Genomic DNA, 25,339 nt, shown 5'->3' on the forward strand with positions numbered 1-25,339 from the left:
AGGTAGGGGGGTCAGTGCGGTTCACGTCGCTCGCAACTGGGCCAGGAGGTCCTGGTTCTCAGACCTCTTGGCGTTGATGGACAGCGACCCACGTCCTTTGTCTTCTTGTTCAGACCTTCCGTACCCTGGGTCTCACGGCATGGCCCGTTGAGAGGAGGTGGTTTCCACCACTTAGACCTCCAGCGAGACGTGCAGGATCTCCTCCTCAGATCCCTGAAGGCCGTCCACTTGCAGGATATTACGACTCTCGGTCAACTCTGCCTCTGGTGTCATTCCCGGGGTTTGGCTCCCGCCTCTTGCGGGGTTGACGCCACCCGCCAAGTCTCTTCGTGGGGGAGTGATTCAACGAGGCTCTCAAGGTGAGGGCGTCGGCTACCTCTGCCTTCCACGTGGATGCTGTGGGAAGGGCCTGTAGATTCCTCTCCTATATTGTCACGCTTGTTTGGGGCTATTAGCCAGGTGCGCCCCCCCCCCGCCCCTTGGCTAGGTCTGGGGTCGCTCCTCACTGGTGCTTGCATCTGCTGCTTAGACGCCTTGGCGGCTCCTCCGTTTGAGCCGCTCGCCACCTGCCCAGAGAGGTTTACCCTACCCTGTACAAAGACGGCGTTCTCGATCCGCTTTAGGGGCCTGCCGTTCGTTCTTTGAGCTGCCGCAAATCCGACCACCTCTTCTTGTTGGTGGCTTTCGTCGTGAGGGGCAAGGGGAGTTGGGGGGTGCGGGGTGGGGGGCCAGACTTCAAGCACAGTGGGTAGCCTTTTTTTGGCGGGGGGGGGGGGGGGGGGGCTCGGGAGTGCGTGCAGGGAGGCTTACGCCGTCGCTGGGACGGTACCCGCCGTCCCCGGTTTAACCCCTTCAAACTTCTGCCCGTGCAGTAGCCACCTGATGGGCCGGCAGCAGGGCTTGGGGACATTGATGGCTTCTCGACACCCCTGCGTGGCCCCGGAGAGAGCCTCTGTGGGAGGACAGCGGTCCTCTCAGCGGCCGCGTCGCAGTTAAACCACTCCCTGTTGCTCGTTTCTCATTCAGAGGCACGTCTTTGGCCCTCCTACTTTCCTTGGGGATTCGGCTATACGTCCATCTCCTCATCACAGAGGAATCGGACTGTGGCCACCGGGTCAAACAAGCTCGGACTTCGTGGTCACGCTCAGCCTGGTGTTCACCGGTGTCCGCCACCAGGGCACGCTCCCTCCTTTCGTTCCACTCCAAAACGTGTGGGGTTGTTCGTCTTGTCGTTTCAAGAAACCATTGGGGCCCGGATGGCTCCGGTTTGAGTGTTTGTTGCGCAGTTCCCGGTGAGGCTGTTTCACGTTCCCCCGGGTTTTGCTTGTTTTGCTCCGTAAAGTCACTGCGTTGGTTGTGCGTTGTGTGTGTGTCCAGGCTCACGTGATATAGTTTGGCTTGCACCTGCCGTTCGTCACTGTAGAATGTCTGCCCGGGGAGACGGAATGTCCACCGCGGACCATGGCGGTGGCCACCGGTGGACAGCAAGCTTCACGTGATTGTAAATGTTGCCGCTCGGCTCTCCAACACGCCGGTGTGCTGTGCTAGTAACGAATTGGCCACGTTTTGTTAACGTGACAAACCTTACTAGTTGGCTGTGTTGGGTGGTGGCGGGTTTAATGACACATTTATATATTTACGCGATCTAACCCAAAAAAAACCTGGATGATATTGCTCGCGAAAGCCTACTGCTACTACGTGTTAAACTGAACGTGAGAACTGTGAAGCCTCCTTTGGATTTTCCGCCTCCCTTGTCCGCGTCGCTTTGCTATATTTTATTTCAGCCTAAACATCCACTGCACGACATCGGCGTCAATCGCAAACATTCGAGTCTTGGGCGCACGACGCGTCTCGTGTGGTGAGCCCGAGAACCGCCTTCGTTCCCCGACTCGTCACGGCCGTGGCGGGTGAAGGTTATTTGTGTAGTACGCCTTCCGTGTCTGTAACGGGTGTCAACTGTGGTTGCCATTGGCCCTGGGGCAAGGAATTAAATGCCCTCCCCCAGCCCCTCCGATCAATTGTCCCTCCCAGTACAGGCGTCAGGTCCACCGTGTAATTTTGTCAGCCATGTTCCACGCGAGTCGGCGATGCCCGGTAAATATTTCCGCGCCTGGCACGCGACATGCACTTTTACCTCTCAGCTACAGTATGCTTCTACTAGCCACGTGCCACCCTACTCCAGACTACCAGCGGCCGGGGACGATATTTCCACACCCGGCACACCACATCCTGGATTACGCCTCGCTACGGGTATGCGGGCTACCTAGTCACGTGCCATCCTACTGCAGTCTACGTGGCGACCCCGAAATTACTTCTCGGCGAGAACGCAGGGCCCCTTGGTCGGGCCTTAAGGCAGGGCGGGGCGTGTGTCGTTGTCAGCACCGCCGCCGCCGCCGCCGCCGCCAGGATTGACGCGCCGGCCCGCCGCCTTGCGGGCGCAGCAGGCGGGCACGAGCGGGGCGCACGCGCCCAGCCGCCAGGCGCACCACCCGGGGCACGCGCAGCAGCAGCACCACAGCGCCAGCCCCAGCAGCAGCGCGGAGAGGAGAGCCGCCGCCACGCCGGGCCCCACCACGGAGCCGCGGGCCGGGCGAGGTGGCTCGGGGCCACCGCCCGGAGGAAGAGGGGGACGAGCCGGGCCCCCGTCCGGAGTGAGCGCGGCGCCCGGCACGGCCACCGCCACGGAGCCTGCGGCGCACCCCCCACACCCCCCACACCCCCCACACCCCCAGACGCACGCAAGGGACAGAGTGCGGCGTTTAGACAGCGCCCTCGGAGCACTTCTTCTGTTGGGCGAGGCTCGTGGTGATGTGGAGCGCCGGCTTGGAGTTTACGTGGGGGTGGCTGAGCCAGGTAATTGATCTCGTCAAGGAGTGGTGGAGTGATTGAGTGGTGGAGTGGTGGTGCATCGCTGTGATGATGCCTCCTTCGTGTTTGTCAATTGGACAATGAGTGCTCATAGCACTTACACAGTACCAAGAGCATACGTACAGCACATACAGCATATGTGTTTAGGGGCACCTGGTGGGGGGGGGGGTTAGGGGCACCTGGTGGGGGGGGGGTTAGGGGCACCTGGTGGAGGGGTTTTGGGTTACCTGGTGGGGGGGGTTAGGAGTACCTGGTGGGGGGTGGGGTTACCTGGCTGGGTCGCGAGGTTTCCTGGGGGCTCGCGAGGCTCCCGGCTGGGTCGGAACAGCACCCCGCATGCCGGGGTGGGGAAGGGCCCCGGGGCCCTCAGGGAGGCGTTGGGGGCGGCCCCGTCAGGCCCCGCTGTGGGCAGCCACCCTGCGGGGGGCACGGGAGCGGCGGGACCGGGGAGGCACATCGATGAGCGGCGACATCTCAAGAGCGGCATGGCACGGGAATAATTCCCACGCAGCCCACTCGTCACGACACGCGGTGTTAGCGTCCTTTTTGCGTGCCGTCATTGGTGACCAGGCTGGGATCATCGATCATCCACTCATCCACTCATCGACTCATTCACTCATCGACTCATCGACTCATCCACTCATCGACTCAACTCCCCACACATGAGGAGCCTCGTTCACCACAGGGTGGGGCTGTCAACCTGAATTTGAAGCCAAGAATCTCGGCGGAGCCAACTCAGTGGTACGAGCCGTTCGGGCACCTCCGAGTCGGTCCTGGTGCCCGGTGTCTGTGCGAGCGTGTCTCTGTGTGTCTCTGCATGTGCCGTGTCTCTGTACGCTTTGTGTCTCTGTGCGTGCCGTGTCTCTGTGTGTCTCTGCTCCCCCTCCCCCTTGTCACCGGCGCACGCGGGCGGCAGGATGTGCGTCTCGTCCGACTCGTCGCCGCAGTTGTCGAGGCCGCGCGCGTCGCACACGAGGCTCCAGGGGACGCAGCGCGCGTTGCGGCAGCGGAAGTAGCGGCTCGTGCACGGGTCGGGCCCGCACGTGGCGCCGCTGCTGCCGTTCGACTCTGCGTGGACGACGACACCGCACGCGGACTCGTCACGGGGGATGGGGGGGTTGAGTGGGGGGGGTTGAATGGGGGGGGGGCCCGGCGTGCCGTGACCCCCACGACTTGGGGAGGTGGCGGCGGGGGGGGGGGTGACGAGGGAGAGGAGATGAAATCAAATAATCTGGAGGCCACTCACGACGAGGCAAGAGGAACAAGGAATTGAAGGGAGTGGTGGGGGGGTGCCGATTGTCGAGCAGTGGCAGGCTGACAGCAGCGACAACAGCCTGGCATAGAGGCCCATAGACTCGCATAGAGGCCCATAGACTCGCATAGAGGCCCATAGACTCACATAGAGGCCCACAGCCTGGCATAGAGGCCCATAGACTCGCATAGAGGCCCACAGACTCACACAGAGATTCGTAGACTCCTAGAGACTCGAAGACTCGCATGGAGACCCCCATAGGCTCACATAGAGACCCGAAGACACACATAGATTCATAGACCCACATATAAACCCGTAGAATCACATAGCGACCCGTAGACTCACCAAGAAAAGCAAGAGATGGAAGAGAGGGGGGGGGGCGGTGGGGGGAGGACTTTGCTCAGCGATGGAAAGTTACCGGTATGACAACAACAATAACAACAACAACAATTGTGTGCCAGACACATTGAACGGACAAGGTCAGGAGGGGCAGGGGGTTAGGTGTGGGTGTGTGTGGGGGGGGTGTGTGGGGATGAGTGTGTGTGGGGGGGTGTATGTGTGGGGGTGTGTGTGGGGGGGAGTGTGTTGGGTGTGTGTGGGGGTGTGTGTGTGGGGGGGTGTGTATGGGGGGTGTGTGTGTGATGTGGGGTGTGTGTGGGGGGTGTGTGTGTGATGTGGGGTGTGTATGGGGGGTGTGTGTGGGGTGTGTGTATGTGGGGTGTGTGTGTGTGTGGGGGGTGTGTGGGGGGGTGTGTGTGGGGTGTGTGTGTGTGTGATGTGTGTGGGGTGTGTGTGGGGGGTGTGTGTGTGGGGTGTGTGTGGGTGTGTGTGTGTGATGTGGGGTGTGTGTGTGATGTGGGGTGTGTATGGGGGGGTGTGTGTGGGGTGTGTGTGTGGGGGGTGTGTGTGATGTGGGGTCTGTGTGTGATGTGGGGTGTGTATGGGGGGTGTGTGTGTGGGGTGTGTGTGTGTGTGGGGTGTGTGTGTGTGTGGGGTGTGTGTGTGTGTGGGGTGTGTGTGTGTGATGTGGGGTGTGTGTGGGGGGGGTGTGTGTGGGGTGTGTGTGTGGGGTGTGTGTGTGTGTGGGGTGTGTGTGGGGTGTGTGTGTGTGTGGGGTGTGTGTGTGATGTGGGGTGTGTGTGTGATGTGGGGTGTGTATGGGGGGTGTGTGTGGGGTGTGTGTGTGGGTGTGTGTGTAATGTGGGGTGTGTGTGTGATGTGGGGTGTGTATGGGGGGTGTGTGTGTGGGGTGTGTGTGTGGGGTGTGTGTGGGGTGTGTGTGTGTGTGTGTGGTGTGTGTGTGGGGTGTGTGTGTGTGGGGTGTGTGTGTGATGTGGGGTGTGTGTGGGGTGTGTGTGTGGGGTGTGTGTGTGGGGTGTGTGTGTGATGTGGGGTGTGTGTGGGGGAGTGTGTGGGGGGTGTGTGTGTGATGTGGGGTGTGTATGGGGGGTGTGTGTGGGGTGTGTGTGTGGGGTGTGTGTGGGGTGTGTGTGGGGTGTGTGTGTGGGGTGTGTGTGTGTGGGGTGTGTGTGGGGAGTGTGGTTGGGGTGTGTGTGTGATGTGGGGAGTGTGTGGGGGGTGTGTGTGTGTGTGGGGTGTGTGTGTGTGGGGTGTGTGTGGGGGGTGTGTGTGTGATGTGGGGTGTGTGATGTGGGGTGTGTGTGGGGGGTGTGTGTGTGGGGGGTGTGCGTGTGTGGGGTGTGCGTGTGTGGGGTGTGTGTGTGTGTGGGGTGTGTGTGTGATGTGGGGTGTGTGTGGGGGGGGTGTGTGTGTGGGGTGTGTGTGATGTGGGGTGTGTGTGATGGGGGGTGTGTGTGGGGTGTGTGTGTGATGGGGTGTGTGTGTGATGTGGGGTGTGTGTGGGGGAGGGTGTGTGTGTGGGGTGTGTGTGATGTGGGGTGTGTGTGATGGGGGGTGTGTGTGGGGTGTGTGTGTGATGTGGGGTCTGTGTGTACGAGGCCCAGCCGATCACCGAGCGTGAAGGCCGAGAAGTCGCCCACGAAGTCGACGCGGGGCAGCTTGCCGCGCGTCACGAGCCTCAGCGTGAGCGCCCGGCCGTGCGACACCACGGCCTCCGGGATGCTCTTGCCGCACAGCGGGGGGCCCAGCGACGGGGCGCCCCGGCCGACGCCGTCGTAGAACTGCAGGTAGGAGCCGGCGTGGCAGGGGTCCTCCGAGGCTCCGGGGGCGTGCGGGGCGTCGAGCGCCGGGGCGTTGGGCGGCGGCGGCGGCGAGAGGCTCGCCCCGGGCGCCGGGGTCACGCGGAGGAGGCTGTAGACGAGGAAGAATCGGAACTGGAAGATGAGGCGCTGGTCGGGCCCGGCCGCCCGCACGCTCAGCCAGCAGTCGGTGTCGGCGCCCACGAAGTAGAAGCGGCGCGACTCGCGGTGCGAGCTCAGCACCAGCCCCTCGGCGGTCAGCGAGCGGCCGCACACCTCCACCAGGTGCGCTGCGAGAGCGGTGGAGGGAGGGGAGGGGGGTAGGGCCACGTGGTCCTTGTGACGTCGTTCGTAGCGGCGGTCCCCAACCTAGATTTGAAGCTTTCGTGACTGCAAGGATTCAAACTCTTAGGTTCTTTCGGTAAAGTCACGTAGGTAAAAAAAGAATAATAATAAAATAAAATTATATTAAATGAAAATAACTCAATTAAATCACGACGTTTCGGAAGCAACACCAGCCTCCGTCATCAGGTGGGACCTTTTTGGCACCAGGGACCGGCTTCGTGGAAGACAGTTTTTTTCACGGACGGGGGGTGGGGGGTCATCATTGGGTCTTTCCTGATTTTCAAAGAAGCTCTCCGGCGACGTTTGTTTTTACTCATTGTGGCCAGGGTTGGCTTGTGTTTGTTTTTACTCATTGTGGCCAGGGTTGGCTTGTGTTTGTTTTTACTCATTGTGGCCAGGGTTGGCTTGTGTTTGTTTTTACTCATTGTGGCCAGGGTTGGCTTGTGTTTGTTTTTACTCATTGTGGCCAGGATTGGCTTGTGTTTGTTTTTACTCATTGTGGCCAGGGTTGGCTTGTGTTTGTTTTTACTCATTGTGGCCAGGGTTGGCTTGTGTTTGTTTTTACTCATTGTGGCCAGGGTTGGCTTGTGTTTGTTTTTACTCATTGTGGCCAGGGTTGGCTTGTGTTTGTTTTACTCATTGTGGCCAGGGTTGGCTTGTGTTTGTTTTTACTCATTGTGGCCAGGGTTGGCTTGTGTTTGTTTTACTCATTGTGGCCAGGGTTGGCTTGTGTTTGTTTTTACTCATTGTGGCCAGGGTTGGCTTGTGTTTGTTTTTACTCATTGTGGGCAGGGTTGGCTTGTGTTTGTTTTTACTCATTGTGGGCAGGGTTGGCTTGTGTTTGTTTTTACTCATTGTGGCCAGGGTTGGCTTGTGTTTGTTTTTAAATCCTTTATATTAAGTTCGCTTGCTTGCTTGCGTGCTTGCGTGCTTGCTTGCTTGCTTACGACCGTGCAAACATTTCGGTCGTTTTTTAACCCACTTCCCGTGATCCAATCAAGCTGACATTTTGCACATAGACTCATTGTGCGAGACAATTAATGTTCGTGAAAAAAAAATTCCGAAATTTTACACTGTTTAGGGAAAACAAATTAAATATTTAATTACCAATTGTTTAATACTGCAGACAATCATCTGACCCATAGGTGGCAGCCATCTCAAGCCAGAGGACGAGAGGACTCTAGCCGCCACGCATATAAAGGATTTAGAGTGAAAAACTTTGTTTTTATGGGTTATACTTATTACTCATTGTGGCCAGGGTTGGCTTGTGTTTGTTTTTACTCATTGTGGCCAGGGTTGGCTTGTGTTTGTTTTTACTCATTGTGGCCAGGGTTGGCTTGTGTTTGTTTTTACTCATTGTGGCTCGGGGTTAGCTTGTGTTTGTTTTTACTCATTGTGGCCAGGGTTGGCTTGTGTTTGTTTTTACTCATTGTGGCTAGGGGTTAGCAGCTTGTGGGCTCACCAAAGCCGTGACTGAAACAAGTGCGCAGTGCGGGACGGAAGTGGTGAATAATAAAACAATGGGGGCGGGCCACGCGCGGACTCACCGCTCTCACCTCCTGCTGCTGTGCGGCCCGGTTCCTAACAGGGGGTTGGGGACCCCTGGTTCATAGGAGTACTGGGGGGGAGGGTTGCTGGTGGGGAGGATCGGGGAACCTGGTGGGGGTCCGGGCTAACTGGTAGGGGGTGAGGGATGCGAGGACAAGGGGGTGGGGCCACGCATCCCGTTGCTTTGCGGGGTCCGCGGTTCAGAACATTTTCCACACATTTGGAAAATGTGTGCAGAGAGTCTTCGTTTAAGGCGCTGGCGGTTGATGCGTTAAGCGAAAACAATTTCCCAGTAAAAAATGTAGCAACAATATCGTTCAATCTTGATTGGAAGCTTTCGTGACTGCAAGAATCCATACTCTTTGGTTCTTTTGGTAAAGTCACGTAGGTAGAAAATAAAATAAATCACGACGTTTTGGGCGCAACACAAGCATCCATCATCAGGTGGGAAAGCATGGTCTACTGCTGAGGCAGACTTTTAAAAGATTTGAAATGGGTGTAGCTCAAAGGAGCTACACCTAATGATGGACGCTTGTGTTGGGCCCGAAACGTCGTGATTTATTTAATTTTATACCTACGTGACTTTACCGAAAGAACCAAAGAGTAACAATAACGTTGGGCGAGATGCGATGCACGACTACACACACGCAGCGGGATGGCGTGGACAAATAACGAGGATGCGTCGCCGCGTTACTGTATCACTCCGCACAATGTATCACTCCGCTCAGCCGCGCAACTCAAGAAAATAGTTCCTCGTCGGCCGCTCAGAGAGCGCGTTGTAACGGTGTGCAATCCGCGTTATAAAGGAACGCGTTCCACGTTATAACGGTGAGCGTTCTACAGTGTAATGCGCGCCTTCCGCGCTATAACAGGAACCTGTGTTATAACAGGAGCCTTCCGTGTTATGACAGGAACCTGCGTTATAACAGGAGCCTTCCGTGTTATAACAGACACGGTCTACTTTATAACAGGCGCCTTCCGCGTTATAACGGGCGCGTTCTGCTTTGTTGGGGAGGGGGGGGGCTGAGTGTGGGAGTCGCTTAGAGGACGAGGGACCACGCCCAGAGGAATATGGAGTGGGGGGGGGGGCTCCTGATGGACAAGGGGGTAGAGTGTAGGGGATGGGGGGAGGGGCTGATCGACAAGGGGGTAGAGTGTAGGGGATGGGGGAGGCAGTTGATGGACAAGGGGGTAGAGTGTAGGGGATGGGGGGAGGGGCTAATGGACAAGGGGGTAGAGTGTAGGGGATGGGGGGGGCAGCTGATGGACAAGGGGGTAGAGTGTAGGGGATGGGGGGAGGGGCTGATGGACAAGGGGGTAGAGTGTAGGGGATGGGGGGAGGGGCTGATGGACAAGGGGGTAGAGTGTAGGGGATGGGGGGGGCAGCTGATGGACAAGGGGGTGGAGTGTAGGGGATGGGGGGGAGGGGCTGGTGGACAAGGGGGTAGAGTGTAGGGGGTGGGGGGGAGGGGCTGGTGGACAAGGGGGTAGAGTGTAGGGGATGGAGGGAGGGGCTGATGGACAAGGGGGTAGAGTGTAGGGGGTGGGGGGGGACCCCCAGTGGAGAGGGAAGCTAATGTGGGAGCAGGAGAGAAAGGAGGAGGAGGAGGTGGAGGAGCTCCTGGGGAAGAGGTCTCTTTGTCGGGATCCGCGTGCGTGCTCCACGCAGTGTCCGTGTTGGTGTCGCCTGCAACAATAGAGTTCCCTAGAACCATAGAGTTCCCTAGAACAATAGAGTTCCCTAGAACAATAGAGTTCCCTAGAACAATAGAGTTCCCTAGAACAATAGTGTTCCGTAGAACAATGGAGTTCCCTAGAACAGTAGAGTTCCTTAGAACAATAGAGTTCCCTAGAACAATAGAGTTCCCTAGAACAGTAGAGTTCCCTAGAACAATAGAGTTCCCTAGAACAATAGAGTTCCCTAGAACAGTAGAGTTCCCTAGAACAATAGAGTTCCCTAGAACAATAGAGTTCCCTAGAACAATAGAGTTCCCTCGAACAATATAGCTCCCTAGAACAATAGAGTTCCCTAGAACAATAGAGTTCCCTAGAACAATAGAGTTCCCTAGAACAGTAGAGTTCCCTAGAACAGTAGAGTTCCCTAGAACAGTAGAGTTCCCTAGAACAGTAGAGTTCCCTAGAACAATAGAGTTCCCTAGAACAATAGAGTTCCCTAGAACAATAGAGTTCCCTAGAACAATAGAGTTCCCTAGAACAGTAGAGTTCCCTAGAACAGTAGAGTTCCCTAGAACAATAGAGTTCCCTAGAACAGTAGAGTTTCCTAGAACAATAGAGTTCCCTCGAACAATAGAGTTCCCTAGAACAATAGAGTTCCCTAGAACAATAGAGTTCCCTAGAACAATAGAGTTCCCTAGAACAGTAGAGTTCCCTAGAACAGTAGAGTTCCCTAGAACAGTAGAGTTCCCTAGAACAGTAGAGTTCCCTAGAACAGTAGAGTTCCCTAGAACAGTAGAGTTCCCTAGAACAATAGAGTTCCCTAGAACAATAGAGTTCCCTAGAACAATAGAGTTCCCTAGAACAGTAGAGTTCCCTAGAACAATAGAGTTCCCTAGAACAGTAAAGATCCCTAGAACAATAGAGTTCCCTCGAACAATAGAGTTCCCTAGAACAATAGAGTTCCCTAGAACAATAGAGTTCCCTCGAACAATAGAGTTCCCTAGAACAATAGAGTTCCCTAGAACAGTAGAGTTCCCTAGAACAATAGAGTTCCCTAGAACAGTAAAGATCCCTAGAACAATAGAGTTCCCTCGAACAATAGAGTTCCCTAGAACAATAGAGTTCCCTAGAACAATAGAGTTCCCTCGAACAATAGAGGAGTTCCCCCGGCAGGACAACTCGTGCGGCGAACTCCGTTTCAAATGCACACCTCAAATCGCTACTCGGTTGCGAGTGCACGCACGACAACCATCGTCCGCCGCGATTCCGCGAGCGCTGTTGGGTCAGCAGCCACCTTGAGAGCGCGAGAGAGCCATGAGCCCACCTCTACAGCTACGGCGGGGGCCTTCATCGCAAGGCCCGCGGGTCGCTGCCGGCCGCTGGTGGGCCTTTAGTGCGGCCCCTTACGATACACAAGTGGTGAAAACACCCCACGTCGTCATCGTGCTGCTGTTAAACTCGAACAATGGTTTCACATAATGTGTGAAGGGAACGGAAAACGCAGACGAGGTGAGCTTTGAGAGGAACGGAAGGAGGTTAAGAAGGGGGGCTGCTTCACGTACAGGGGCAGTGCTGAGTCTATGGGCAGTGTTGAGCCTATGGTAGTGTTGAGTCTATGGTGCAGTGCTGAGTCTATGGTAGTGTTGAGTCTATGGTGCAGTGCTGAGTCTATGGTAGTGTTGAGTCTATGGGCAGTGTTGAGTCTATGGGTAGTGTTGAGTCTATGGGTAGTGTTGAGTCTATGGGTAGTGTTGAGTCTATGGGCAGTGTTGAGTCTATGGGCAGTGTTGAGTCTATGGGTAGTGTTGAGTCTATGGGTAGTGTTGAGTCTATGGGCAGTGTTGAGTCTATGGGTAGTGTTGAGTCTATGGGTAGTGTTGAGTCTATGGGCAGTGTTGAGTCTATGGGCAGTGTTGAGTCTATGGGCAGTGTTGAGTCTATGGGCAGTGTTGAGTCTATGGGCGGTGTTGAGTCTATGGGTAGTGTTGAGTCTATGGGTAGTGTTGAGTCTATGGGTAGTGTTGAGTCTATGGGTAGTGTTGAGTCTATGGGTAGTGTTGAGTCTATGGGCAGTGTTGAGTCTATGGGCGGTGTTGAGTCTATGGGTAGTGTTGAGTCTATGGGCAGTGTTGAGTCTATGGGCAGTGTTGAGTCTATGGGCAGTGTTGAGTCTATGGGTAGTGTTGAGTCTATGGTGCAGTGTTTTGAGTGTGGTAAGTGTTGAGTCTATGGGCAGTGTTGAGTCTATGGGCAGTGTTGAGTCTATGGGCAGTGTTGAGTCTATGGGCAGTGTTGAGTCTATGGGTAGTGTTGAGTCTATGGTGCAGTGTTTTGAGTGTGGTAAGTGTTGAGTCTATGGGCAGTGTTGAGTCTATGGGCAGTGTTGAGTCTATGGGCAGTGTTGAGTCTATGGGCAGTGTTGAGTCTATGGGTAGTGTTGAGTCTATGGTGCAGTGTTTTGAGTGTGGTAAGTGTTGAGTCTATGGGCAGTGTTGAGTCTATGGGCAGTGTTGAGTCTATGGGTAGTGTTGAGTCTATGGTGCAGTGTTTTGAGTGTGGTAAGTGTTGAGTCTATGGGCAGTGTTGAGTCTATGGTGCAGTGTTGAGTCTATGGGCAGTGTTGAGTCTATGGGTAGTGTTGAGTCTATGGTCAGTGTTGAGTCTATGGGTAGTGTTGAGTCTATGGTGCAGTGCTGAGTCTATGGGTAGTGTTGAGTCTATGGGTAGTGTTGAGTCTATGGGTAGTGTTGAGTCTATGGGTAGTGTTGAGTCTATGGGTAGTGTTGAGTCTATGGGTAGTGTTGAGTCTATGGGCAGTGTTGAGTCTATGGGTAGTGTTGAGTCTATGGTGCAGTGCTGAGTCTATGGGTAGTGTTGAGTCTATGGGTAGTGTTGAGTCTATGGGTAGTGTTGAGTCTATGGGTAGTGTTGAGTCTATGGGTAGTGTTGAGTCTATGGGTAGTGTTGAGTCTATGGGTAGTGTTGATTCTATGGGCAGTGTTGAGTCTATGGGCAGTGTTGAGCCTATGGGTAGTGTTGAGTCTATGGTGCAGTGCTGAGTCTATGGTAGTGTTGAGTCTATGGTGCAGTGCTGAGTCTATGGGCAGTGTTGAGTCTATGGTCAGTGTTGAGTCTATGGGTAGTGTTGAGTCTATGGGCAGTGTTGAGTCTATGGGCAGTGTTGAGTCTATGGTGCAGTGCTGAGTCTATGTGCAGTGCTGAGTCTATGGGCAGTGTTGAGTCTATGGGTAGTGTTGAGTCTATGGGCAGTGTTGAGTCTATGGTAGTGTTGAGTCTATGGTGCAGTGCTGAGTCTATGGGCAGTGTTGAGTCTATGGTCAGTGTTGAGTCTATGCGCAGTGTGAGTCTATGTGCAGTATTGAGTCTATGGGCAGTGTTAAGTCTATGGGTAGTGTTGAGTCTATGGGCAGTGTTGAGTCTATGGGCAGTGTTGAGTCTGTGGGCAGTGTTGAATATATGGACAGTGTTGAGTCTATGGTGAAGTGTTGAGTCTATGGGCAGTGTTGAGTCTATGGGCAGTGTTAAGTCTATGGGCAGTGTTGAGTCTATGGGCAGTGTTGAGTCTATTGGCAGTGTTGAGTCTATGGTGCAGTGCTGAGTCTATGGGCGGTGTTGAGTCTATGGGCGGTGTTGAGTCTATGGGCGGTGTTGAGTCTATGGGCGGTGTTGAGTCTATGGGCGGTGTTTAGTCTATGGGCAGTGTTGAGTCTATGGGCAGTGTTGAGTCTATGGGCAGTGTTGAGTCTATGGGCAGTGTTGAGTCTATGGGCAGTGTTGAGTCTATGTGCAGTGTTGAGTCTATGGGCAGTGTTGAGTCTATGGGCAGTGTTGAGTCTATGGGCAGTGTTGAGTCTATGTGCAGTGTTGAGTCTATGTGCAGTGTTCCTCAGTGTGCAGGAAAAGTTGATGGGAGCAAGGAAGGAGATGAGCCGAAAACGGAATTGGGCGTAGAGAGGAGGAGGAACCGAAAGAGAGAGAATATTAGGAACGACGTAGACTTCATGAGAAGTATGTCTGGGTTTGGTGTACAGTGAAAACATGTGTGTATGTGTGTGTATGTGTGTGTATGTGTAAAGTAGTAACTCGGCAGGAGACGACTTCACGGGTAGCACACTCTTTATTTTCACCAACTTGTAGTTACACGGATGACTAACACCCTACTTCGTTACACGGGTGACCAACACCCACTTAGCTACACGGGTGACGGACACCCACTCAACTACAACTTCGTTACACGGGTGACCAACACCCACTTAGCTACACGGGTGACCAACACCCACTCAGCTACACGGGTGACCAACACCCACTCAGCTACACGGGTGACTAACACCCACTCAGCTACACGGGTGACCAACACCCACTCAGCTACACGGGTGACTAACACCCACTCAGCTACACGGGTGACCAACACCCACTCAGCTGTACTGACACGGGCTCTTACGCCCTGTAGCCTTCCGGGACACACCCAGCCGGGGTGCCCGTCTCGGCTCTGGGTACCACCGTCCCGACCCACACGGGCGTCGGACTCCGGTCCCCCCAGTCTCGGCTCCGAGCCACACAGGGCCCCTACCTCCTCCACCCCGTCTTCGGTCTTCAACTGGTTAACACTGACCACGAGTGCTCTCGCGCGTCCCCCTTTATACCCCTCCTGCGGACGTCGCTGAGAGTACTCACTTATCTGACCAATCACTGCGCACTCGCTACGATCCTCTTTTCCCAGCTTGTGTGAGCGCGCCTCACCACCGGCGCGCGCGTCCATGCCACGCCCACACCGCGTGCCCAACCCCGCGCCCCGTGATCCATCACTGCCGGCGCACGTCAATACCACCACTACATCACCCCCTACCACATAGCTCGCAGCCGACCCGGCTGCTAATAAAACCTACAACACCCCTTCACCCCCATGTGTGCCCCGTAACATAACACAAACCCTAACAACACAACATGAACACCGCAATCCGCAAAACCCAGCAACCGCCACACCCGCAACAAGAACAACATGCACAATCCAGCGAGTGGCAACGATACTGTGTATGCGGAAAGAGTAACAATAAAAAAAAATTCTTTAATCATTTTCTCTTCTTTTCTCTCCGACTCATGCAGCGTCCCAATGTCCGAGCGTCCCTTGAACGGGACATTACCCCGGCAGAGGGGGAAGCCGGCAACGAAGTCGGGCTTTAACAAAAAAAGAATTTTTTTTTTTTTTTCATGAAAAGTGTTGCGTCCTTGACCGAGTCCGCCTTGCCGGACCGTCGTACGGCACAGGACGCAGTTGGCCATCCGGCGGCGCCGGCAGTTCAGGAAGGCATGGGCCAGGCATCGGGGCTCCGTGCGAGCCGCGGGGTTCCGGTTCCCGACGGTCAACAGCCGTCAGGTCCGAGACACCTGGGGGTGGGTCAGGTGGAGACACGTGAGGACCAGCCTGCGACACATCCCTCCCCGAGTCGACGGTCACATCACACGCTCGGTCGTCACGGCACAACCCGGGGTCACGCGGCGCCGCGTAGGGTTTCAGTCGGGAGGAGTGCACGTACCAACGGCGTTTTCCCCATTTAATCTGTATACTCTGGGGTCGTGCAACCCGCACAATTTCCACCGGTCCCCTCCATGGTCTCAACAGTTTGGGGGACGTAGCCAACGGTGCGTGTGGACAATGCAGCCAGGCCTTATCGCCCGGTTCCCAATTGTGCGTATGCACCTTCCGTTCATGCAATCGCTCGTTCGCGATCTGCCGAGAGCGTGAATTCAATCTCGCAGCCTCTCGCGCCTCAGCCAATTTGGCGATGTTAAACTTAATGTGGTCTGCCAATTTAGATTTCGCACGTGGCTGTGAAATCCCCAGTTGGACGTCCATGGCCGGATCAGCCTCCCGCCCATACATCAGAAAAAATGGAGAAAACCCCGTCGCCGCATGGGGTGCCATCCGATAGGCCGCTAGTACCCCCGGTACCTGTAAGTCCCAATCCACCTGGTCGTCGCATACCTGTTGGCACAGCATAGACGTAATCGTCCTGTTCAGACGTTCAACCATACCGTCAGTCTGCGGGTGGTACGGGGAGGTACGTACTTTCTTTGTACCCAACAGGTCGCACACCTCGCGCAACAAAACACTCGAAAAGTTTTTCCCTTGATCCGTCAGCAAGCGTTCGGGGGCGCCTTTGTCCAAAACGTAACCTTGGACAAAGGCGTCCGCCACTGCCGCAGCCGACTGGTTGGCGAGTGGCCACGCCATGGGCCAGCGGGTGAAGTACTCTACGCCAACCAGCAGGAACTTATTTCCCCGAGGTGTAGTGGGAAAGGGCCCCAAGATGTCTAGCGCGACCAATTCGTTCGTGCGCGAAACTTGAATGGATTGAAGCGGTGGATTAGCCGCTATTGGTGGCGGTTTTCTTTTAGCGCACCCTACACACCCCTTAAGAATGTTCGCCACGTCACTGACCATCCCAGGCCAATAGTAGTCTCGCTGAATGAGGGCGAGCGTTTTGTGAAACCCCAGATGCATGAGTCGTTCATGGGCAGCCAGGACGACCTTACCCCGTACAGCAACCGGCACCACAAGCATGTGACGCCGGGACATGGAGTCCCACTTCATCAAGAGGCCCTGTCTGCACACCCAGGAACCGACCCGCGTTTCCCCGCCCTCGGGAACGTTAACCTTCCGACGTAGCGCGAGTAGGGAGCTGTCGGCCATTTGCAGACGGCCCCACTCGATGAGAGGCAATGCTAACAGCGAGTCCCTCCCCGTGGGGGCGTCGACCCCCGTAGTATCCGTGGCGGCTAGCACCACTTCCGCGGGGACATCGACAGAAGGTTTACACCGCGCCGATCCCAACTGACATGCGCATTCCGTACGCGTCGGCAACCGTGACAATGCATCCGCATTCGAGTGGCGCAACCCCTTGCGGTAAATCGTCGTGAATTGGTAGTCCTGAAGGACCTCCAACCATCGGGACAATTGGCCGGATGGCTGCGCCACCCGCATAGCGTATTGGAGAGCCGCATGGTCCGTGCGAACCGTAAAGTGACGGCCATACAGATACGGCCTGAATTGCTGTATAAAAAACACAATCGCCAGCAATTCACGCCGTGTCACGCAGTAGCGTTGTTCCGCGGGGGACAGAACCCTGCTACCGTAGGCGACCACCCGTTCGACCCCCCCGACCACCTGTGAGAGCACTCCCCCGATACCCGTGTTACTGGCATCCGTGTCGAGCACAAACGGTTGCGTGAAATCGGGGTAACACAAGGGGGGAGCCTGCACCAAGGCGTCACGAAGGGAGCAGAACGCGGCCTCCTCCTCCGGCCCCCAGTGAAACCGCACCCCTTTAGCCGTCAAGGCGTGCAGGGGCCTGGCTATGGTGGCAAACTGTTTGACAAAACGACGGTAATAGGAGGCAAATCCTATGAAGCTGCGGACTTCAGTAACAGAGGTCGGTGTTGGCCATGAGCCGACGCATTGCGTCTTAGCAGGGTCCGTCGAGATCCCCGAACGGCTAACGATATGGCCCAAATACCTGACCGATTCCCGAAGCAGAAAACATTTAGCCGGTTTAAATTTAAGCTTCGCGGAACGCATCCTGAGAAACACTGCCCTCAGTCGCTGGAGGTGCTCCTCAAAAGTTCGGCTGAAAACGATGATATCATCGAGGTAAATCAAACAGGTGTCCCATTGAAGGCCTGACAAAACCAATTCCATGAGCCTCTGGAACGTGGCAGGAGCGGAATGTAAACCCATGGGCAATCGGTTGAACTCAAATAGGCCTCCCGGTGTCCGGAAAGCGGTTTTAGGTTTTGATTCGTCATCGAGGGGCAATTGCCAAAATCCCGAAAGCAAATCGAGCGTCGAAAAAAACTGTGCTCCTGCCAAGGCATCCAGCGACTCATCCATCCTGGGGAGCGGATACGCATCGGCCATTGATATTTTGTTTAGGCGGCGGAAATCAACACAGAACCGCAGGGATCCATCCTGTTTTTTAACCAAGACGATAGGAGCACCCCACGGACTGGAAGAGGGCGCAATGATGTCGGCCGCCAACATGTCATTTACTGCCGACTGCACATGTTCCTTCTCGGCTGGACTGAGCCGGAAGGGATTCTGTCGAATAGGGGCCGCGTCCCCAGTCTCTATGTGGTGGCGCAACAGGTCTGTGCAGCCAATGTCGTACTTGTGCCTGCTAAACACGTCAGCGAACTCGAGCAGCAAGCCCCTCAATGCACCCAACTGCACACTGGACAAGGTACTGGACCCGGCACACAACGAGTCCAACCACTCCGTCCCCTCCTCACTTTGGGGATGCGTATCGACATGCGAATCGGCGTGAGCAACGAGCTGTTCCTCGACGGGTAGCGGCGCGGCGTGAGCGAGCACCGTTCCCTGCGTAATCACGGCCGGCCGCGACCCCGTATTCAGGACCACAACGAACGGCTCACTGTCCCCTCTCACCATGGTCTGGGCCACCGCTAAGTCGAGGTCCCCTTTAGCCCTGTTAGACGGCCCCAATAGAACTCCCTGCGCCCCCGCATCCGCCCCAAGGGGTTTTCTCAACCGAAGGGGTACCAACATTTGCGATCCCGGGGGCACCCGTACAGTCCGGGTTGCCAGCGCCTGCACCGTCGCACAAGCCGTGCGTATCTTATTTGGACTCTTCAAAAACTCAACCCGCCGACCCGACGGAAGCTCAATGCAGGCCTGGTCTATGAGAATTTTTATGGGCATTTTAGACAGAAAGTCCGTGCCTAGTAGACAAGGAACGGCCAACGATGATGATACAAAAATAGGACCCGCCAATTTAATGTCGCCAATACAAATATTCGCCCGAATCTGGCCGATGATTCCCAAAGATCCCCCGTTTGCCGCGTAAAATGGTACGTCCACCGGCAGAAGTGGTCGACATTGTACGGGAAGAATATTATAAATAAGGTCCGAAATAATAGTGGCCGACGCACCCGTGTCCACGAGCACCCGGACCTCAACCCCGTCAATGTACCCCGTTACCACGGACGACCCGGCCGACGCAGCCACAATCCTGTGGGCCAATTCGGACCACTCGACTGCTTTCGGGCCGTACGCGGACCCCTCTCGCCGAACCGAACCCCCGGCGCCCATACACGGTCCCCCCACCGCTAAGCGGCGACCCGAACGTGCCGTGCGTGTGGACCGAACGTGTGAGGTACCGCGACTTGCCGGGTTCAGTTGGGATGTCTTGAGTCCCTGGTCGTCGTCCGGACGTGGTCCCGCGGTGCGTTGACGCGGGGCCCGGCACCCGGACGCGACGTGGCCCCGAAGGCCGCAGTTGTAGCAGACGACGAGGGACGTCGTAGGTTTCGGTTGCTCCAGCTTGCGGGAGGAGCGTGTGGGCGAACGACCTCCCGTTCTCCACTCCCCCGGCCTCGAACCAGCGAAGGCCTCCTCCCGAGGCACAGCAGGCTGAGGTCCGATGATCGTGGCGGCCGGTGCCCCGTTCTCCACCGATGCGCAGACGACCGTCGGCTTCCGCTGTAGGACCTCGTAAGCGTGGATACTCGTGGCAATCCCCAGGGAGCAGATGTCCATCTCGTCCGCCGTATTAATGGGAACTCCCAATCCGTGAGCCAGCGCCAGCAGCTGCTCCGTCACCATGGCGTCCTTCCCCTCCTTGTCCATGCGGGGAAAAGCTGAATCCGCCAGGGCGAGCAGCGCCGTGCGATAGGCGAGCGTTGTTTCTCCAACCACCTTCCGCCGATCGTAGAACTGGTGGCGACAGGTCGAGGGCGGCCCGAACACCTTGGCCAACAGGTGCAGCGCGGCCTGGAGCGTTGAGCGGGACGACCTCGGGGCAGACGTGAAGGCCGCAAGCGCGTCGTCGTCGAGCATCGCTGGCAGCGCGCGCAGGGCAGTGGTGTCGGACCACCCCGACATTTCTTGATGCGCGATGAACCGTCGCTGGAAGGCTCCCCAGTCGCCCCCGTCCGCCTTGAACACCGACAGCGCGGGCAATCGTTGCTGGAGAACTCGATCGTCGTCGTCGTCGTTGGAACGATTTTCCCGCGCGCCGCTGTGGTTGTAGAAAATGTCGGCTCCCTCTGCAGGCGCAAAATGGAGAGCTCCGGCGCTCGCCGATGACGCGGGCTGCGCTGTGTGGAGACCTCTGGCCACGTGGTGTCCGCGTTTCCCGCCAACCGGAGGCGGACCCTCAAAAATGGCGCCAACTCCCAAACTTTTGGCGCGAAACGCCTTATGGCGGGAACCCTCCAGCCGCGCCGCCTCTTCCAACCCCGCAGGCGTTCCACCGGCCGCTGGAACGGAGATCTCCGCCAAGATCGCAGCGGCGGCGAGCAGCAACTCCGCCAGGCGGGAGTGTGCGTCCTGCAGGCTGGTGTCGGAGGCGGGCGGAGCATCGGCCATTTCCGCGAAGTGCTGCATCGGCGGCAACTCCTCGTCCTCTCCTCCCGAGGGTGGTGTCACCGGTACGTCGTCGTCTCCCCGGTCTTGCACGTGGGAACGAGAAGTCTTCCTTGTGTCCATTCTCCTTGAAGACAGGTTTACTTCTGACGCCAGTTGTAAAGTAGTAACTCGGCAGGAGACGACTTCACGGGTAGCACACTCTTTATTTTCACCAACTTGTAGTTACACGGATGACTAACACCCTACTTCGTTACACGGGTGACCAACACCCACTTAGCTACACGGGTGACGGACACCCACTCAACTACAACTTCGTTACACGGGTGACCAACACCCACTTAGCTACACGGGTGACCAACACCCACTCAGCTACACGGGTGACCAACACCCACTCAGCTACACGGGTGACTAACACCCACTCAGCTACACGGGTGACCAACACCCACTCAGCTACACGGGTGACTAACACCCACTCAGCTACACGGGTGACCAACACCCACTCAGCTGTACTGACACGGGCTCTTACGCCCTGTAGCCTTCCGGGACACACCCAGCCGGGGTGCCCGTCTCGGCTCTGGGTACCACCGTCCCGACCCACACGGGCGTCGGACTCCGGTCCCCCCAGTCTCGGCTCCGAGCCACACAGGGCCCCTACCTCCTCCACCCCGTCTTCGGTCTTCAACTGGTTAACACTGACCACGAGTGCTCTCGCGCGTCCCCCTTTATACCCCTCCTGCGGACGTCGCTGAGAGTACTCACTTATCTGACCAATCACTGCGCACTCGCTACGATCCTCTTTTCCCAGCTTGTGTGAGCGCGCCTCACCACCGGCGCGCGCGTCCATGCCACGCCCACACCGCGTGCCCAACCCCGCGCCCCGTGATCCATCACTGCCGGCGCACGTCAATACCACCACTACATATGTAAGCAATGTAGCAGTTAGCACTACGCTGCACTACGAACCCAGCGACCCGAGTTCGATTCCCGCTCACGGCCAACACCGTTGACGATTATCTCAACTGGTTCTGAGCCTTCCCTAGGTCGACTCGGCCTCAAATGAGTACCTGGTGCGGTGTGTAAACATCGCCACTAGGGAGACAAAGGCGGCCGGGCGTGGTGTTGGCCAACCACCCCCTCGTGTGCCATGCCGGCCTTCATAGGTTCTCGCTAACAGCACTTGCCCCAACGGTCAGTTCAGGCTATATGGGGTATCTTCGTCTTTGTGTCACTTATTTCGCACCGTACGTCAACAAACCGTGCTAATAGGAGGTGCGGGCGAATTGACAGCAAACTAAACACAAAAAGCAGCAGAATGTTGCATCCCTACCCAGGGCAGGAAGAAGATTGTGTAGGCCCCGGGCTACAGCTACTGTGAGGCCCCCAGTAATATTTTCCAAAGGAAAACAAAGTTAAAGAAAAATAAAATGTATTTTTTAGAAGGCAAACAACAAATAAAATGCAGCATTCACAAGTGAAATCACTTTTCACTTCATCTCTGGAGGCCCTCCGGCTGGCTGAGGCCCCTGGGCTGCAGCCCTTAAAGCCCCCACGCCTTGATCCATCCCTGATCCCACCACTCACTCACTCAACCACTCACCCACCCACTCACTTACTCAACCACTCACCCACCCACTCACCCACCCACTCACTCACTCACCCACCCACTCACTCACCCACTCACCCACCGACCCACCCACTCACTCACTCACCCACCCACTCACTCACCCATTCACCCACCGACCCACCCACTCACTCACTCACCCACCCACTCACTCACTCAACCACTCACCCACCCACTCACCCTCCCACTCACTCACTCAACCACTCACCCACCCACTCACTCACTCACCCACCCACCCACTCACTCACTCAGCCACTCACCCACCCACTCACTCACCCACCCACCCACCCACTCACCCACTCAACCACTCACCCATCCACCCGCTCACCCACCCACTCGCTCGCCCACCCACTCGCTCACCCACCCACTCGCTCACCCACCCACTCGCTCACCCACCCACTCGCTCAACCACTCGCTCACCCTCCCACTCACCCATCCACTCGCTCACCCACTCGCTCACCCACCCACTCGCTCACCCACTCGCTCACCCTCCCACTCACCCACCCACTCGCTCACCCTTCCACTCACCCACCCACTCACTCACCCACCCACTCACTCACCCTTCCACTCGCTCACCCACTCGCTCACCCACCCACTCACTCACCCACCCACTCGCTCATCCACCCACTCGCTCAACCACTCACCAACCCACTCGCTCACTCTCGCACTCACCCATCCACTCGCTCACCCACTCGCTCACCCTCCAACTCACCCACCCACTCGCTCAACTACTCGATCACCCTCCCACTCACCCACCCACTCGCTCGCTCACCCACCCACTCGCTCAACCACTCGCTCGCCCTCCCACTCACCCACCCACTCGCTCACCCACCCACTCACCCACCCACTCGCCCACCCACTCGCTCACCCTCCCGCTCACCCACCCGCTCACCCACCCACTCATCCGAAGTGTCGATAGACCTCGTGCTGACTGAGACAGGGCCATACCGTGGTGGCAACAGCCTACATGAATAGTTCACATCTCGTCGCGGTGGCTATGAGATGTTAACTACCTTGCCTGGTATACAGGAAGTCGTAGGTGTTATCGTGACCCTGACGCCTGCTGCTGTATATTTGGAGTTTGCGGTGTCTCTTTCTCCGTGATCACGCCGATTTTTCTCTCCACATTTAGAATCAACATCCACTCGTTTAGAGTGTTTGACCACTACCCATGTCCGCATGATAAGCCACTTCGTTGAGCTACCATTTTTGGGCAGGATGCTTCTGAAAAAGAGCTACGTAACTCAGTGGGCCTTCCCTGGTCAAATAAAACAATAGTTTAGTTTTAGTTTATAGAATGCGTCCTGGCCACTGGAGCAAGGTCGTGAATGAGCAACATCGCCTCTGTCTCCACGGGCTCAGCACAATAAACGTGTTCATCATAGACTCTCTGTCGAGTGCAGCTGTGATAGTGCTGTTCGTTGCTGGCCGCTCGACGTTTTTTTTGGGGGGGGAACTTTGGGACTCCTGTGTTCAGCAACTCGGCCATCGTACGCAAATAAAAAATACTCAGCGATATCAACCCACCACGTCACACTCCCTGCACAGGGTCCCTTTAATGTCCAAGCGAGTGTCGGGGTACATGGATTTGTCTCGCCAGGTGAACAAACTCACGGCGCCAGGGTTCACGGAGTCCTCACACTGGCAAGAGACGGCGTGGGGTCACAGACACGGCCACAGGCAGAACGAGCCAAGTGGAAAGCCGTCAACCCATCTGGTTTACCCGCAGTCTTGTACAGGGGAATTGAGTAAAAACACAGATATATCTGTTTGTGTTTCTCCTTGTGATGGAACTTTGTAGGATGAACGTTGATATGTATAAGGGGGCACGGGGTGACCACTAATGTTCTGAATTGGTTCTGTAATAAGGTAGGTTGACAGCTATACAAGTGCAGTACAACAACAAAATACATGGAAATGAAATCGGGAGGAAAATAATGGCAAAAGATTAAAGTCCCTGCAGCCCAAGTAGGACCTGGAGTCCATCACGCACTCCGTGGGGGTGCGTGGGCAGATTTAGTTTTTAGACGGTAAATAATCGAAAACACAAATTAAGCAAGGGCACGTAAGTAACAATCACTTTGTTTCGTCAAACCCTATGTGTGTATTAACATTCTAAAAGTTAAGAACAACTGCTCTAAACCCATCATTTTGACTGTAACAGAAACATTAGCGGGTGATGTGTAAACAATGTAAACAGACGAGGTGTGGGTGAACTCGGGTGGGCGACGCGATGAGGTGGACGAGGTTGCCCTTACCGCTGTCAATGGCCCGCCCAGGGGCTATCATCATCATCAGCAGCAGTCCCGTCTTAGTCGTCATCATCATCATCAGCAGCAGCGCGAGACTCCGCGTGTCCATCGTGGCGCCCTCCACTCACTCGCTCCGTGACCAGGGAGGTGGTGATGGTGATGATGGGAGGTAGTGATGGGAGGTGGTGATGGTGATGCGAAGGGGTGGTGGTGGTGATGGGAGGTGGTGTAGGGAGGTGGTGATGGTGATGGGAGGTGGTGATGGGAGGCGGTGGTGGTGATGGGAGGTGGTGATGGTGATGGGAGGTGGTGATGGGAAGTGGTGGTGGTGATGGGAGGTGGTGATGGTGATGATGGGAGGTGGTGATGGGAGGTGGTGATGGTGATGGGAGGTGGTGGAGGCTGTGATGGTGATGCGACACTGATGGTAGTAATAACACCGATGTGGTGATGGTGGTGTTGATGGAACTGTTGATACTAGCGGTGTGATGATGAAGACACTGATGATGATGGTGGTGGTGTAGATGGAGGGTCTCGTGTTAACCCCTGGCAATAGTGGCCATGGTGGTGGTGCTTCGGAAGCTGGTAATGTGAATGTAGACTAGTTTATGGCAACTGGTCGTGTTTGTGGTGCTGGTGGAGACACCGGTGATGATGATGGTGGTGCTGGTGGTGCTGGTGGAGACTCTGATGGTGGTGGACGAGGAGGCTGCGTGGTCGTGACGCTGGCGACGATCGCAGCGCGCCGATCACAGCGACGGCGTGGGCGGTGTTTGTGGTGATGGGCGATGTTTGTGGTGATGGGCGATGTTTGTGGTGATGGGCGATGTTTGTGGTGATGGGCGATGTTTGTGGTGATGGGCGATGTTTGTGGTGATGGGCGACGCGGCGAGGGCAGTGAGGCGAGTCGCGGTGTGGACGCTGGCGATGGGGCCCTGATGGTTGACTCGCCGCGGTTGACTGATGATGGTTGTGGTGATGTCCGTGGTGGTGGTGGTGGTGGTGGTGATGGTCGTGGTGATAATGATGATAGTTCTGGTGGTGGTGGTGATGTCCGCGGTGGCGATAGTCGTGTTAGTGACGTGAGGGATGATGGTGGTCGTGGTGCTAATGGCTCTGGTGGTGGTGCTGATGGCTCTGGTGGTGGTGCTGATGGTGGAGCGGCCGTGGGTCTATCACCGCGGACGAAATCGTCAGTCGCCGTTCGCGCTG

General features: G+C 56.2%; 1 protein-coding gene across 1 annotated transcript; it reads right to left on the reverse strand.

Annotated features, from left to right (window-relative positions):
- Positions 1 to 776: 776 nt before the first annotated feature.
- On the reverse strand, positions 777 to 25,339 carry LDLRAD2 (low density lipoprotein receptor class A domain containing 2). The gene is made up of 5 exons (XM_061568071.1): positions 24,134 to 25,339; positions 6,093 to 6,569; positions 3,766 to 3,936; positions 3,139 to 3,285; positions 777 to 2,688 (listed from the first exon to the last, which is right to left on the reverse strand). Exons 1-5 carry the CDS (start codon positions 24,234 to 24,236, stop codon positions 2,348 to 2,350), a joined length of 1,239 nt encoding a protein of 412 aa, XP_061424055.1. The 5' UTR covers positions 24,237 to 25,339; the 3' UTR covers positions 777 to 2,347.

The sequence above is a fragment of the Lethenteron reissneri genome, chromosome 40 (genome assembly GCF_015708825.2).
Source record: "Lethenteron reissneri isolate LAM-NWPU_2019-01 chromosome 40, ASM1570882v1, whole genome shotgun sequence".
Classification (NCBI taxonomy): Eukaryota; Metazoa; Chordata; class Hyperoartia; order Petromyzontiformes; family Petromyzontidae; genus Lethenteron; species Lethenteron reissneri.

Coding starts and splice junctions, on each gene's coding strand:
- LDLRAD2 (XM_061568071.1), bottom strand. CDS start 24,236: ATGGACACGCGGAGTCTCGCGCTGCTGCTGATGATGATGATGACGACT. Junction 6,570..24,133: donor TGGGCGGGCCATTGACAGCG/GTAAGGGCAACC, acceptor CCGCTCTCGCAG/CGCACCTGGTGGAGGTGTGC. Junction 3,937..6,092: donor CTTCTCGGCCTTCACGCTCG/GTGATCGGCTGG, acceptor TCGTCCACGCAG/AGTCGAACGGCAGCAGCGGC.